At 37.0% G+C, this 16,686-nt stretch overlaps 1 protein-coding gene across 1 annotated transcript in view; it reads right to left on the minus strand.

Annotated features, from left to right (window-relative positions):
• Window positions 1-298: 298 nt before the first annotated feature.
• The window catches only part of LOC118568917 (aldehyde dehydrogenase, cytosolic 1), a 32,347-nt gene continuing 15,959 nt past the window's right edge, over window positions 299-16,686 (minus strand). Inside the window, exons 9-13 of the mRNA XM_036166483.1 lie at window positions 14,772-14,956; window positions 8,385-8,549; window positions 6,052-6,209; window positions 3,020-3,094; window positions 299-495 (exon numbers count right to left, since the gene is read on the minus strand). Coding sequence (XP_036022376.1) covers window positions 423-495; window positions 3,020-3,094; window positions 6,052-6,209; window positions 8,385-8,549; window positions 14,772-14,956 — 656 coding nt within the window. The 3' untranslated portion in view covers window positions 299-422. The remainder of the gene's footprint in view (window positions 496-3,019; window positions 3,095-6,051; window positions 6,210-8,384; window positions 8,550-14,771; window positions 14,957-16,686) is intronic.

The raw sequence follows: 16,686 nt of genomic DNA on the forward strand, positions 1-16,686 counted from the left end.
ATCTTCCCTTTCAATCTAGGATATGAATTGGGGTCGCATATTAGAAGGCTAATGATTCTTTCAGATTCAGCTACAGGTTTTCTATGTGTGACATTCATGCTTCACTTCTACGTGTGATGAATCACTTATGTTTAAAAAAATCAATAGAAGGCCTGGATGTGGTGGCACACTCCTTTAATCCCAGTACTGGGAGGCAGAGCCATGCAGATCTCTGTAAGTTTGAGGCCAGCCTGGTCTACAGAGTGAGATGAAGGACAGGAACCAAAACTACACAGAGAAACCCTATCTCAAAAAACCAAAAAAATGAAAAAAAAAAAAAAAAGAAATCAATAGAAGAAAGAGTTATAGGAAAACACTATACTGATGACTATAGGAGGTGTGCAGCCATTGCCGAAGGGGTTGTCTTCACTCTACTGTTTTCTTTATGAGTTCTTCTGGGATACTTTTATTGCGACTGTTTTGAGCTCAGTGTATTCATAAATACCATGCTCACCCCTAGAGAAGGAAGAAAAATGCATATAAATATGATTGCATACTGCAGTGTAATCAAATATAATCCCTGGTAATTTGTGAAAGTTTTTTCTGGCTTATCTGAGTAGAGACAATGTAAAATATTTACTGAATACATAGTAGTTCATATAGTTGCTGACTGACCATAAGCTTCATGACCAAATATAAACTCATCAGTGGACAGCAATATTCTAAAATGTTTTTTTTTTTCTTTTTAAAAAGATTTATTTACTTATTATGTATACAGTATTCTGCCTGCATGTGTTCCTGCAGGCCAGAAGAGGACACCAGATCTCATTACAAGTGGTTGTGAGCCACCATGTGGTTGCTGGGAATTGAACTCAGGACCTCTGGAAGAGCAGTTGGTGCTCTTAACCACTGAGCCATCTCTCAAGCCCCTAAAATGTCTTTTATTTTAAATAATTCCGCACTGTTTATTTTCACAGACAATATTCTTTATTTATGTTAATCTAGTTGACCACACAACTAGTTATCCAAATCATAATTCAACCTGGTCAGATTTTTGTCAGATCAATAAGTAAGAGATGTATAGCTCACATTGTACTGTATGGTCACTGAAGAACAGCAGACTGTCCACCATCTGCACTAGAGCCTGAATTCATCATCTGCATTATCTCAGAAGTGGTGAGCATCTAGAGAATGACCAAGGTTCACTTTCATTCAGGGTGTTCTGTTCTTCTGAAGCTGGAGTTTTAACAAGGTCTTTTGACTCTGGGCAAAACAAACACCTAATCTTTGTAGGTGGGATTTTGTTCCTTTGTTTGTTTTGTTTTATTTTATTTTTGGATTGCTTGTATTCCTTTTAAGGAGGAAAGAAACTAAAGATTGGCCTGATTTAGGCTTTTTAGATTTTAGTGGATGTTGGTCTTCTCTAACATTCAACATCCTACAATACAATAAAAGTTTTCAAGTCAATCCCAAGTAACCAGAAGCTGAATTGAGTCCATCTGTAGATACCATAGTGACTTATTTGGATTCTACCTGAGGCCAATTTTGGAAACCATGATTTCCTTCCACCTGGTGGATGATTTAATTTAGAAGGACTGCACTCAGTTCTTTTATGCATTGTTTGGATAAGAAGATCACATTACAGGACTATTCCCAGGATCATAAAACCTATACACACACAGGTCTGCAAAGGAGCTGGATTTTAGTACTTCTCTACCAGCACTGCTCCTGATTCAGTTATAAATGTAGACAATGTCTTCTTCTCCTGAGCAATCAATAATCCCATAGTATTGATTGTTTTTGTGAATAATTTAAACTTCTGAAACTAGCTCTTGAAAACCTCAAAACCATATTTTTCAACATATGTAAAAGGGCTTGACTGAGCTCTCTAAAGTCCATTAAAATGTATTGTTTAAATAAGTAGTTCCTATCAAAGAGGCAGACAAATTAGCCCATACTTTTGACCAAGTTGCTTCCCCTTTGTATTTAGGGTTACTATGGAACTGGACACTCTGGAGAGTTCGATGTGTATTGTCACATCAAGGCTGACCTAAGTCATTTTCCTGAGAAAACTGTACATACATTATTTTAACGCAGACCACAAGAGCATCTATTGCCTTACATTTTTCCTTAGCTAAGAAAAATCTATATATTACTGTCTTTCATTTCTAAATATTCTGTATACAAATACCCTGGGCCCTTCATCGAATGCTAATTCTGATTGAGTGGATCTTGATGAGCTCCAGTAAACCTGCACATAGCATTCTTGCTTCCCATGACATTCTACACAATGCATAAAGCAGTATGAGACTAAGCAATGTCTGCTTAGTGCCAAGAAATGAGCCTTAATGAAGGAGGTTCAGGGAAAAGTTTGCTAAACTGACTTGACAAACACAGTCAAGACAATAAAAACTCATCTGACTTCACTATTTGGGGTTCTTTGGGAACCCTGATTCCGAATTTGTTTATTCTGCTTTTCCGCCTTTGAAAATAACTTGGAAATGACTTGGAAAGAGTCATTAGAGGTAATCATCTCAGTAATTCTTTGTGGACATTTTCCAGCAAATGCCTTACTTTACAGATGCATCATGGTTATTAGGTAGACTTCACCAGAAGTATATAAGTTTGAGTGAGATAAGGCAACTATAATTTAAAAGGCATATTCAAATATCTAGAATGTTTCAATATTTACTTACATGCATCTCAATGTCACCAGTTTACCTTTTTACCTGCTTTCTGAAAATGTTTCCCAAATAGCTTCTATTTACATATACCATAGGCAATCGTATACACAGACAACAATTTAGTTACCAAGGTGGGGTACTTACCATGGCCTTGTTTGAGTAGTAGGAGCTTAATAAAGTATATCCCATATGCTATTGCTTTTCTGCACTAAGGAATTACTTCCAACATTTAAAAACTATTTGGTAATAAAAGTAGGTGCAGTTTACTCCCAAAGTAGTGAAAACAGAACAGTTTCCTGGGAGTGGCAATCCTTATCACAAAGCATGTATTTATTGTAATATAAAGTTCAGCTTACAGTTCTCGCCCATTTCCAGACATCTTGAATCCACCAAAGGGGCACTGGATGCTAATAGCCAAATAGCAGTTCACCCTAAAACAAAGAAGAGGTGGCTACTATAGATAATGCTTAACTCACCCCATAATTTCCAAGCAGGAAATTTAAAAATTCAGAAATCTTTTTAAGAACTCCTTTGTTTTAATCTAATATGATCACTGAGATAAAAAGCAGCACTGTAATTTAGAATACACAAAGCATCCCATGTATTATCTAGAAATAAATGACACAACTATGAATATGAATTTGAATATATTATGGTTAGCTTGAATCATAACAGAGGGAAAAATCAGTGTGCCATAAATGTGCCATCGAAAGAAGCAGCTAAGGCTGAGTTGGAATGGCGTTCTTTAATGCCTTATATGCATGAAGCTTTTGGTGGTCTTGAAGTCTGTACACTTAACAGTCTAAAATCAACTCTCTTTTGCAATTATTATATGTATCAATACTTGTTTCACTCATTGGTCAATAGATGGCTTAAACAGAAGTGGTAGCAGGAATTGGACCCAATTATCAATCTGGTAATCAACTTTTAGAAATATTTTGAAGATGTTTCTACAGAAAAATACAGAAAAAAATATGCCCAGCACTAAAGAGTAGCTCAGTAGTAGATGAAGGCAACAGGAGAGTGGTTACTGGAGTATGCTTCTGCAGGGCATGAGCAATTATTGTAATGCTAATGCAGACAGAATAATGTTCTGTATTTTATAGAGCAGCTGTTGACCTCTGACAGATGATTTATAAAAATACATGGACACAGTAAGTCTTTAGTAAATGTAGACTATGAACATCTGTGAGTTAGTAACACTGAATTTACTAATACTTTTATCATAGAAAAAATCTGGGTTGATCATTAGTTATACTAATTAGATGAGACTTTGATTTCTTTTAAGAGACTTGAGGGGAAATGCCACTATAAAAAAAACTAACATCAGGCCTTTGAGCACTTGTGTTTAATGCTATTAAGATTTTATAGCAGTTTTAAAAAGTTTCATCGAATAACAGACCTATGCCCAGAATAAATCACAGAGACGTATTATGATTGAGATTTTTGATTCTCAATATCATCCCTCATTTGGTTGCTTATATAATTTTTTCATTCATCTAATGTGTGTGTGTGTGTGTGTGTGTGTGTGTGTGTGTGTGTGTGTGTGTGTGTATGTGCACATGTACAGGGAAGATACATGGAAGCCAGAGAAGAGATAAAGGTCATTTTCTTTTTATCTTTTTTTTTTTTCAATTTCTGTCCATCTTACCTTTTGGGACTACATCTCCCACAGAGCTTGAGGCTCACCAATTTAGCTAAATTGCCTAGCCAGTAAAGTCTAAGGATGCTTCTGCCTCTGGCCACAGAGGTAGAGTTCAAAGCACAGGCCAGCATATCTGGCTTTCACATGGAAGCTAGAACGAAATTCCGTCTCTTATGTTTGCACACCAATCACTTTCCTTGCTGAGCCATCTCCCCAGGCCCATGTTACAAGTATTTAAGCTCTCAATAATATAGGCTATGTATTCCTTATGTGAAATGCAGGGCACTAGAAGTCTTTCAGTTTGGGAGTTTTTCAGTCTATGGACTATTCACATAGGTTTTACTGGTAGAAAAACCAATATTTGAAAATACAAAATTTGAAATGCTCCAAAATACAAACAGTTTTAACATTACATTGGCATATTTCAAAGCATTTTGGATTTTTCATTTCAGTGTCAAGCTGGTTAAATGCATACATTGAATGGTCTCAATAAGTTTCTAAACCTCAGCAAGCTCCTGGTTTTTACCCAAGACAAGGTTTGAGGTATCAAGTAGTAGTTGTTGGGTAAGTAAAATGATGAGTGCAAGAAATACATTGCAACTTCGAACCAATGGTAACTAGCTGATGACTCTGACTTTCATAGGAGAAAAAGGTATTTCAAGTAATCAAGAGGGTCAAGAACTGCCTGGTTGTGTGCCCCAGGATGCTTTTCTGTGCCTAAATTTCTTTAACTGGACTATGTAAGAGAATGAAAATAGCTTGTGCCATTGCCAGGACTGAGGGGAAGGAGAAATGATGAGAAAAAGGCTGCTGAGGAAACAGTTCTGGGGAATGGACTGGCTGGGCAGATCCTTACTTAGAGAGGAACAGCCTGAGAATTTGTATTAAAGTTAACTTACAAAAATCAAAGAACAGACTAAGTCAAAAGCTAGAGAAAGGGCTAGAGAGATGGCTCAGAGTTCACAGTCCTTGCTGCTTTTTACAGAGGATTGAGTTGGTTCCCAGCACCCACATCCTGCAGCTTACAACTGCCTAGACTCCAATTCCAGCAGAGCTGATACCTTCTTCCGGTTTCTTTGTGCATCAGGCACTCACTTGGTGGGCTGACATACATATAAACCCATACGCATAAATTATTTTTTTAAATAATTAAATAGCACCATGTTTAGGATGTAGACCTGTGATCCCAGCCTCTCAGGAGCATGTTGCAGGAGAATGAGAAGTACAAGGCTAGTGTGAGCCACAGAGTGAGTTCAAGGCCAAATTCAGAAACTGAGTTCCTGTCTCGTATGAAAAAGTATAAAGCAGACTAGGATAGAGCTCATGACTAGGCCATGTGTTCAGATAATGTAACACCTTAGGTTCGATTTTAAATATGGTAAATGATAGTAACAGCAATAACATCTAGTGGATATAAGGTACCAATACACATTATCTAATATATGGTTGATTATAACAGAATTTTTCTTTCACCTCACTTGTTTATAGCAGAGACCCGAGTGCCCTGAAATTATCTGACAACACGTATATTGTATAAATCAAACAGCCATAAAATGGTCAATGTTCTACACAAGTAACTTGAGAAAAGGTGGAAGAGGATGATTTGTTTTTATTTTTTACTTACAGAAACTATTTTGCAAACAGGTCAGATAATTCTATGAAAATTCAAGTCTGGAGGAGGTCATTTCAGCCTGCCCATGTGGCTGATACATGAAGGGCACCCCTTACTTCAGATGCACTTACCACACTATCCCAGCCTGCAGAGCAGAAGACACAGTTATGGCCTTATCCAGGTCTTTCGTGAAGACTCCTGCTGCCAGGCCATAGGTAGTATTGTTTGCTCTCTTGATCACATCATCTATAGATTTAAACTTCATGATTTGTTGCACTGGTCCAAATATCTACATAAGAATGACACAAAAACCAGGGTAACAGTACATAAACTACATATGCTTTAAAAACACTACATATGCTTCCCTAGAAGCCTCTCTACATGGACTACAATCTTATCTCTCACTTCAGACCTATGTGTAAGGATCAAAACAGGTGGCCATGGCCAATGAACATGGAAACATGTTGTGATCTTGTGTGACACCAATCATCATGCAGACACCAATCATCATGGCAACATTTATTCTTACTTGTTGTAACAAAACTACCTGAAATGTAAGGACCAAACGTCAAATCATTAAGTGCATGATTTCCTTGTAAGCATTGTAAACCCTAAGCCTAGTTTTCTTCATTGTTCAAGTTACTGCACAAGACAGAAAGACCTAGAAAACAGTCCTTTGCTCTAAGAATAACAAATAGACAATAACTGAGAACAGTGTTGATGCTTCAAACATCAGTGTATCATTGATTTAAATATCATCCATTTGGTTATATTTGGATACTTTTATAATTATAAAAATTAGCTAAAACAGCACAAATTTTTTTATCCAGATTCTACTAGTCACCCAATCATGTACAGAATTACCAAAAAAATAAAAAATAAGAAATACTTATTACTGGAAGCCTTACTCCAGAACCATCCTATACTAACCCAAATCTGAGGCCTCTGGCAGTGGCTAGAGTCACAGACAGGGAACAAGAGTCACAACTTGTCTAATTCAGTTTTAGCCAGCCCTTCTTTTCTACTGGAATCAAGTCAGTAAAACCCACACAGATCCTAGTCTGTATCTCAACCCCCACCCTCACCCCCAGGGAATAGGAAACACCTGGATTTTCTCATAGATACTAAACAACTATATTTTGGTAAGGTGTTCATCAAAATTAAATAAAAGGCTTTTCTGAATGCTAGCACAATTTCTTGGGAAATGTGAACATGGGTTGGCAAAAACCCTCAAGCTTCAAGGGGTTTTCTGGTTCCAAGTCAATTTGAGTGTCACAGGGCAGTTAGTGGCCAATCTCTGAAGTCTGAGGGCACACCCTGGGGCTCCAAATTCTGTCATGACCCTGTAACTGGGAGGCATAACAATGTGAACAGTGTAAGCAGAAAGCAGGTGCCTCAGGATGGCAGGGGGTTTGCTCAGTGTTGCAACAATTTAGCTGACACAGAATGGGCTCCCAGGTTCCAGTTCTGAAGTAGCAGATTAAACATTCCAACGAGGGCTTATAGGACACAATAAATGCTTCCTTGAATGAAGATTACTTTCTGCTTTATTGTCCTTTGCATACATTAATCAAAATCTACAATAACAATAGCTCTGGTCAAAGAATTGACCAATAAATATAGAAATTCAAGTGCAGTTAAGGAGTGAATACAGACAACTTAAGTATGTTGGATGATCCATATACATTTAATTTTTATTTCTGGTCCTTATATTTATTTCCTCTCCTCACAAAGCTGAATATTACCTTTTTCTCTTTATTTGCTTATGTTATGGAGGCAAAGAAAACACCCTTTCAGATCCTTTGTCAGGGATGAGTATAGATATATTGAATGTTTAAATTATTACTCAGTGCCTTTGAGTCATTATATCTTCTTATTGTAGTGTAGTACATGACACTTTCACTGTCCAAGGCAAGTGCTCATATCTCTGCATATTAAAAGTTCTCTGACTTGTGAAGTATATTAACTACCATTTTCATAATTTGTTCCTGTTATTATACACTGAATAACTGGGTATCAATTGATGCTACTAAATTGAACTCCCCAGGACTCAGCCTCACTTACCTTACAGACAGTCCACTCTGTCTCTATGAGGCTGACGTTTTTATGTTCTTTTCATAACTGAGATCATTCAATGTATGTTGTTCAGTGCCTGACATGTAACACAACATGTGCCCATTTATTCCTATTCTTACAAATGACAGGGCCCTTTCCCATTCCTTTAAGGCTGTGAATGGAGCATCTATAAGAGCTGTTATAGACTATGTTCTGTGTTTGATACAAACTATTTGTAGGCCCATTGGTTACCTCACTGCAACTAGTCTGGATCACAAATTACTTTAGACTGTATCATCAGTCATTTCAGGGAAATGCTATTCAAGGAGCTGAGAGTTTTAGGGAGACACACAGGTTACACACAGAAGAACATGGCAAGCCCAGAAACAGAACCACATAGAAGCATTACCTCCTCTTTGGCAATGCGCATCTCATCAGTAACATTGGAGAAGACTGTGGGCTGGATGAAGAAGCCTTTGTTCCCCCAGCGTCCACCACCGCACTCCAGTTTGGCTCCTTCTTTCTTCCCACTCTCAATGAGATCAAGTATTTTATCATGTTGTTCCTTGTCAATCTAATTGAAAGAAATCACAAGAAAAAGAGTGACAATAAAGATGACATATTGTAAATGAGGGCTTCAAAATGCCAGGATATTCATATTAAATCTGCTGTTTCAAAATAGGTGACAGATACCTATTTTATTCTTCACTATGATTTCTTTCTCATGAATTTTGAGGCAAGAAACCTTAAAAGTATTTAAATTTAGTGTAGTCACATAAGCACAGAAATTGGTGACATGGGATTATATGAAATTTTCATACAACTGCTGTTTACTCACTTTGGAAGAAAAAAACGTTAATGATTAAACACATTTTTCTGGATTGTAGTCTTGAGTGAAATAAAAGGAGTGAAGTGGGAAAGATGACTTTGACTCAGTTCCAGTGGGTATGTTACTCTACGGCCTAACTATTGGCCATTCAGCTTTTTATTAGACTAATCAGGTACCTTAGGCAGGCAAGGTAAAACAGCAACACATTAAACAAACACAGCATAAACAAATATAAGACAACTTTGCCTAGTTAATGTAATATTCCCCAACATTTCCCCCTTTTTGTCAAAAAAGAAAGTAAGTGTTTTAGCATTAACATAGTGAGACTATATTGTAGATGTATCCGGCTTGTTAAATAAGAAACACAGAACCGATTGCAGAGTTAAATCACGAGGTCAGAGCAAGAGAGGAAAACCTTACCCTTCACTGCTTCTGTGGTTCTTCCTCTCCGCAAGAGACCTACTTCTGTGCATCCTGTCTATTTAAAGACTTTCTGTTCTGTTTTCTCATTGGTTGTAAACCCAGCCACATGACCTCCTTGTCACTGCCTGTTTGTACAGACCTCCGGGTCGTCTATGGTTGGTATTGAGATTAAAGGTGTGTGTCTGCCATGCTGGCTGTGTCCTTGAACACACAGAGATCCGCCTAGCTCTGCCTCTCAAGTGCTGGGATTAAAGGCGTGCCCAACTACTGCTTGGCTTCTGCTCTGGCTTGCTCTGAACTCAAGGCAACTTTATTGACATACAAATAAAATCACATTTCAACACAAATAAAATATCAATATATTTCCCCTTTTCTATTTTAATAAAAAGAAAAAAGGAAAAAGTTATAACTAATATAAGAAAAACTATATACAAAAGTACAATAACTATATATACCATATATACAAACAATAAATACCTAAACAATGTCTAGTCCATTTGTATTTGACAAATTCAGAGAAAATAATTCCATTATCTATCCTATTTTGATAAGTCCAGAATATACCTGATTCACTTTTTATCCTAACTTATATAGCTAACAGAACTGTCTTATAACGTCTTTCAAATTTATACACTTACAGCTCTTAGTGAGTTTTTCTGAAATCCTTAACAAAGATAATTATAACTATAACTAACTGATCTTCAACTCCCTCAGAGACCTAAGAAGGAAATAATACTACCTAATAAAAAATAAAAACAAGAAGTGCATGCAAGCAGCTTCCAAAAAAAAGAAAAATGTGAGTTGACAGAAACAACCAGCTGCCTGGACAGTCACCTGAGGTTCTCCGCAGTGTTGGGGCATCATCTTCAGCCTACAGGCTTAGCGTATCTGACAGACTCTTTTGTGAACTAGGATGTATACAAGGTCAACAGTTTGACCTCACATTTGGTGAGAGCAGTCCATGTACCAGAAACACCTGAACTCCATTAGTGTCATGTCCTGATTCAGGATTTTAAATTCTGGAAATTATTGATGTCTTTTCAATTCAGCTGTCCATTTTTCTTGGCTGTGTATATGTGGCTTCATCTTGGCATCCTGTTCTTCTCCACATCTCTCTATTAAACGCCAGTCTACTATTGAGAGAGGTGAGCTTAGTTATTCTTCAAGAATAACTGTTTCATCTGCTGTTCCATTGCATATCAGAAGCCATTGGCCCACTCCCTGTTCAGCTGCCTTCGAAGAAAAGGGCACGGTACCTTTTACAGATTGCAAAGGTCACTCACTTCAGGGATGGTGCCATATTGTCCTGGCTTCAGAAGATGCCTTTTGTTAAAGCCACAACCACGCTTGTTTTGGCAAGAATTGATAGTCCTTGGTTTCATGTCCTGTCTGTCCTGTTTGTCAGCAGTTGATTCGAGGATACTTTGTTGTCCAGTGGCTGACTTTTGCCACAATGAAAGTTAGCTCCATATGCAGTTTCTTCAATGCCCATATTTTCTCTGAAGTAGATTGGTACTACCAGGAGCCATCATGTCTCATAGTCATAGCAAAAAAGAAAAATTCCTAAGTTATTAGAACATTTAAAATCCTTTTTTAAACCTTTACTATTGACATGATGTTTCTTATGAAATTCTGAGACCTCCAGCACATTTCCTATCAATAATTTATCAATCTCATCATTACCTTGTGCTAGAGGGCCTGGCAGACCAGTATGGGATCGGATGTGAGTTATATATAAAGGATGACTCCTTTCCCTAATTGTATCTTGTAATTGAATAAATAGTGAAGTTAATTCTGAAGCATCAGGGATAAATTCTGCAGTTTCAATATGTAATACCACTCTTTCAGCATACTGAGAGTCAGTAACTATATTGAGAGGTTCTGAAAAATCCATTAATACCAACAGAATAGCATACAATTCCGATTTTTGAACTGAATTATAAGGACTTTGAACCACTTTACTTAAATTTTCTGATTTGTAACCTGCCTTTCCTTGTTTGTTGGCATCTGTATAAAATGTCCAAACTCCAGATATGGGTTTTTCACGTACAATTCGAGGCAAGATCCAATCAGCTCTCTTTATAAGATCAATTCTATTGCTTTTAGGATATCCATTAATGCCAGCTGTCTCTGTCTACCCTGCAAGACTCCCAAAAGTAGCTTGCATCCTTCTCCCGGTTCTCAGGTAATATTATATCCTTCTGAGGTCTTTGATGTGGTTGAAGACTAGATAGTTATAATTTCCTCAATTATGATAAAAGATAAGTTAGATACAAAACCTTAGACCCACAAATATAAGATAGATAGGATATCTTCTTTAATATTGTAACTGTTATTCTTGCTTGATAATTGTTTTGTTATATGTAATTGTACTATGTAAAAGTTAAAACCTTCCTTAAAAAAAAAAAAAAAGAAAAGGGGAAGTGCTGTGGATATTGCTCTGTGTAAATAAAGTTCTGATTGGCCAGTGGCCAGACAGGAAGTATAGGCGGGACAAGAGAGTAGAGAATTTGGGGAAGTAGAAGACTGGAGAGAGACACTGCCAGCCACCGCCATGACAAGGAAGATGTAAGATACAGGTAAGCCACGAACCAAGTGGCAAAGTATAGACTAATAGAAATGGATTAATTTAAGATAGAAGAACTAGATAACAAGAAGCCTGCCACAGCCATATAATTTGTAAGCAATGTAAGTCTCTGTGTGCTTTCTTGGTTGGGTCTGAGCAACTGTGGGACTGGCGGGTAAGAGAGATTTGTCCTGACTGGGCCAGGCAGGAAAACTCTAACTACACTATATATACATAATAAGAACAGTTATCAAGTAAGAATTACATTTACAATATTCCAATATTTGATCCCTTTGCATTTTGTAAATTTGGAGAAATCACTCCATTATCTATCCTATCTTGATGAATCCAAAGCTCTGAACCTAATTTACCTTTTATCATAACTAAAGAAAACTGTAACTATAGCTATCTAGTCCTCAACTCCATCAAAGACCCCAGAAAGATTTAGTATTACCTGAGTCAACAGAAAGTGCATGGCAAGCAACTTCTAAACCTAAAGAAACAACAGAGATGTCTGGCTGCCTGGAAAGTCACCCAAATTTCCTCTGCAATATTGAGACATCCATCTTTAGCCTACAGGCCTAGAATATCTGGCAGGCTTTTCTAAGAAGCAGGAATTTTGAAGGACTGTCCCACCTTGTTTGGGCAAAGTTTGGCAGTCTTTTACCCTTGTGACTTGTTTGTCCAATTTTTGCAGCATACTATCAGCATTCAAGGCAAGAGCAGTTTCTTGCCTAAATGGCTAGCTTTGCCACAATGAAAGCAAATTCCATATGGAGGTTCTTTGATGCACATCATCCTTTTATGAAATAGATTGATGCTGCCCAGGAGCAGACATGTCTCACTGTCATGAAAGTCTTAGGCTATTAAACATCTTAAATGCCATATTCTGTAGGCCTCCAAAGAATTTGAAACATATCTATCTACCTAAAATATATCTGTTTAACCTTGAAAATATACCCAATATGACTACAAGCTTAATTATAGATGATTAACTACTAATCTGTATTTATTAATTTTACATAAAATTTTAAAATAGCTGCATGAGCACAATACACTAATTAAGAGTAGAAACATGCATACAACAAAACTCCTACACCATGTCTCAGGGAACATTGTGAAATAAGGGCCATAAAGTTTATAAGAGCTAGAGAACTAGCATGTTTGTTGTGAGAGAGTGTCTTCTATATACAACAAGGAAGCCATATATATGACTCATATCTCAAAAATATGTTCACCTAAACAAGACTCATACAATGATGAAAACAGTTGACAAGCCAACATGGATGTAGAAAATCTCACAAGACTCTACACCAGAGGAAGAACCAGGAAATAAATAGCTGATGACAGAGGGAATCAATTTTGCTGAAGAGAAATCCCCTGACAGGTTACACAATCCCAAGCAGTAAACCATCAACATACAAGCCACACCAAATGCACTCAGCAGGCTATATTTATACATAATTGTAGATATATGTGCAGCAATAATTAAAGAAGATGTCATTGACTTGAGGGGGAAAAGGGACTAGATGGAGGGGAGAAAAGGAAGAAGCAGAAATGTACTCAAATAAAATTCTCAATTTTTTTAATTAAAAAAATCTAATTACTTCTAAGGGGAGAAGTTGTTACCATGCATTAAAGGCTTTTAGGATTTTTTATTTAATAGACATTTATGAATATACAGCCAAATCAATATGGTGCTAGATGTGTCAAGGTACCACACAGTTTGTCTCATTTTAGTGTGTAGTGAATCCTTGAGATTGATATTACTATATCCTCATTATTGGCAAGAAAGTTGAGTAGAGGAAAGGTCAAATTTCTTTTCAAACTAAATCACTGATCATCCCAAGCATATGATGTTTTGTGTGTGTGTGTGTGTGTGTGTGTGTGTGTGTGTGTGTGTAGGTATATATGAGTGAAGTTAAACAGCACTTTATAAATGAACTATCCCTATGTGAACACTAATATGCAATATAAAATAAATAACATACCTATTATAACTGCTGAAAAACTCAAACACATTAAGTTAGTAATCTTAAAAAAGACCTCCCAAAATTGTAAAAACTATTTTTCCTATACAAATATATATGACCTTTGTTTTCTCCATACCTATTTGGTTGTGTTACAGAATGAATACCCAAACCCTGCAGAGAGTTGGGGAGTGCTTTACCACTTAAAGAATGACAGCTGAGATGAAGGATTGATTATGAGGGAGAATTCACAGATATGTTATAAACTTCTAGACTAAAAATTGTATGTAGGAATTAAGAGTTTTACCAGTTAAAGAGTTCAAGAAATGATAGCATTTTTAAATTTTCCTTCTTTTTGGAATGCCTATGTGAGTATAGTGCGCAGGTGTGTATGTTTGCATGCAAGTGGGTAGAAGTGAGAGCAAATGCATGTATGTATGTGTGCGCTTGTGTGAGGAAGTGTATACAGGTGCATGTACATATATGTACATGTGTGTGGATGTCAAAGGTTAATATTGTGTGTCTTCCTCAATGGTTTTCAATTTTTCTTTCCTTTTTTTCTGTTTTTAACTTTTCTTCTAAGGGAAGTTTTCTCACTAAACTCATAGCTCCAGTCTAACTGGCCAGCTCACCCTTCTTAGCACTGGGATTACAGAAGGGCTCCTAAACACATCCTGCTTTTGTGTGGGTGTTAGAATCAGAACTCTGGTCTTTAGAGTAGTGTGGCAAATGTGTTCTATGTTGATCCATCTCCCCGGCCCTTCTTTCCATGCTTCATTCCCACCATGGCTCCTAGATTTCTATATAGAAATAAAAATAAATAAATAATGGCCAACACAAAACAGAAAAATGTCTTTGCTGTTTGAAGTTAGATTCATTAAATTACCAGACCAAGGTAATATCAACTACCAACAAGCATGAATAAGAGGTTAATCTTACTCAACCAAAATTAGGCCTAAAAAGATTAGTTTTAAATCCAAAATGCTCGCCTTCCTAATGTTTACTCACCTGAGGACCTTGATTTATTCCTGAGTTCAGAGGATTTCCAAGAACATATTTCTTAGCCCGCTCAACACTCCGTTTCACAAACTCGTCATAAATTGACTCCTCAACGAAAAGCCTGGATGCTGCTACACAAATCTGACCCTGGTGGAAGAACACTCCTTGGTGTGCAAACTCAACAGCATTGTCCACTGCAAAGGAAACATTTACAAGAGAGAAGGAACATTTTGTAAAGAATACATAAACACATATATATTTCTCAGATGCAATATGGTAACAGGAAAAATAATCAATCATCTGATGAAACATAGACTCAATATATTCCACTGCTTAAAAGCCAGGTAACAAATTAGACTCGTTGATCCTTTATTCACCATGGAAATAATAATGACAAGAGAACCCTGAAAAGATGGTGTCTCTTATGACTTCTAAGGAATGTAGCTTTTATTAGAAGATAAAATATCATTGAAAATAACTTTATAACTACTTCCATTTTATAATACTTCAGGCAATTGTATTTCTTTTAGGTGTCAGGTTTGAACTAGCTGACAAGAGAAATCTGAATTGCCCATTGCCTTTAATAATCTCAAAACATTATTGAATACTTTGGTCAATAGAAAAATGTTAGCTTTCCGAAAATGAGACCCAAACAAGTAACAATAACTACATCAGAACAATTCACCCTCCCAACCTACTCCAAGAAAAATATTCCAAAATCTAACAAAAGCCTAAGTCATGCAAGCATACAAACTCTTTGCTTAGGGCTGGTGAGATGGCTCATCAGTTAAGAGCAGTGCTCTTCCAGAGGACCTGGGTTCAATTCCCAGAAAACACATGGCAGCTTGATATTGTCTATGTAACTCCAGTTCCAAGGGATCTGGAACCCTCACACACACATATGCATGTTGGCAAAGCATCAATGCATACAAAGTTCAAAACAAAACAAAAAACCAACTCTTTGCTTAGTTGAGATGCTCCAATGTGCCTAGATTTTTTTATTATAATATTGTTGATTCTAAACAAAAAGACATGAGTGTGTGTGTGTTTGTGTGTGTGTGTGTGTGTGTGTGTGTGTGTGTGTGTGTGTGTGTGTGTGTGAATTTATAAATGAGGAATGCTCAGTTTATGATTGTAGAACTCGGGTGTGAATCTGTGAGCTAAGAGTAGGCGTTGGAAGTGTAATAAGGAGAGTTTACAGAGTGACAAACTAGGAATTTTGCTAACTAAGTAGTCAGTTCTAATATTTCTAGTAAAGATCCCAATAGTTACAACAGCAACTTCTATGGACTCTTTGCTTGTAGCCTCATTGTAAGTATGAAGCCACTGAAGGACAAGTCAAAGGAATTTTTATCACAATTTTCAGCTAAATAGCTACTGTTTAGGAAGTAACATGAGGATTTCATTTGGTAATAAAATCAGAATGATGTGAATAATTATGGATAGGATCACATAAAACAATAAACTTAACTACTCTTAATATGGAGGGGAGAGGGAGAGGGAGAGAGAGAGAGAGAGAGAGAGAGAGAGAGAGAGAGATTTGATAGGTCCAAGTTTCTTCTGGACCTCTCCAGATGAATGGTCCAGAATGAAGGCAGAGGAAAAACAGAACCCTGCTGGCAGCCAGGCTCCTTTTGGTGTAAATGTCTCAAGTATCACACGTCCTCAACACAGTTGAAGGTATGGAATTATCAAAACCACATCACAGATCCTAGACTCAGTCCATTTGTACTACTTCAGATTGACACTAGGAAGTAGCAAGCTATTCCAACCCAGGACAAAATTTTATCTTTGTTTAATTTATGGGCTGTATGCTATAGGAACAATTTAAAAGCTTTCCAGAATCACCATGGACTCTACTTCCTTACACCTTGAAGCGAAGTCTTACAGCTGTGGGACTCCAGGTAACTGTGACATTACCAGG

This window comes from Onychomys torridus, chromosome 1 (assembly GCF_903995425.1).
Source record: "Onychomys torridus chromosome 1, mOncTor1.1, whole genome shotgun sequence".
Classification (NCBI taxonomy): domain Eukaryota; kingdom Metazoa; phylum Chordata; class Mammalia; order Rodentia; family Cricetidae; genus Onychomys; species Onychomys torridus.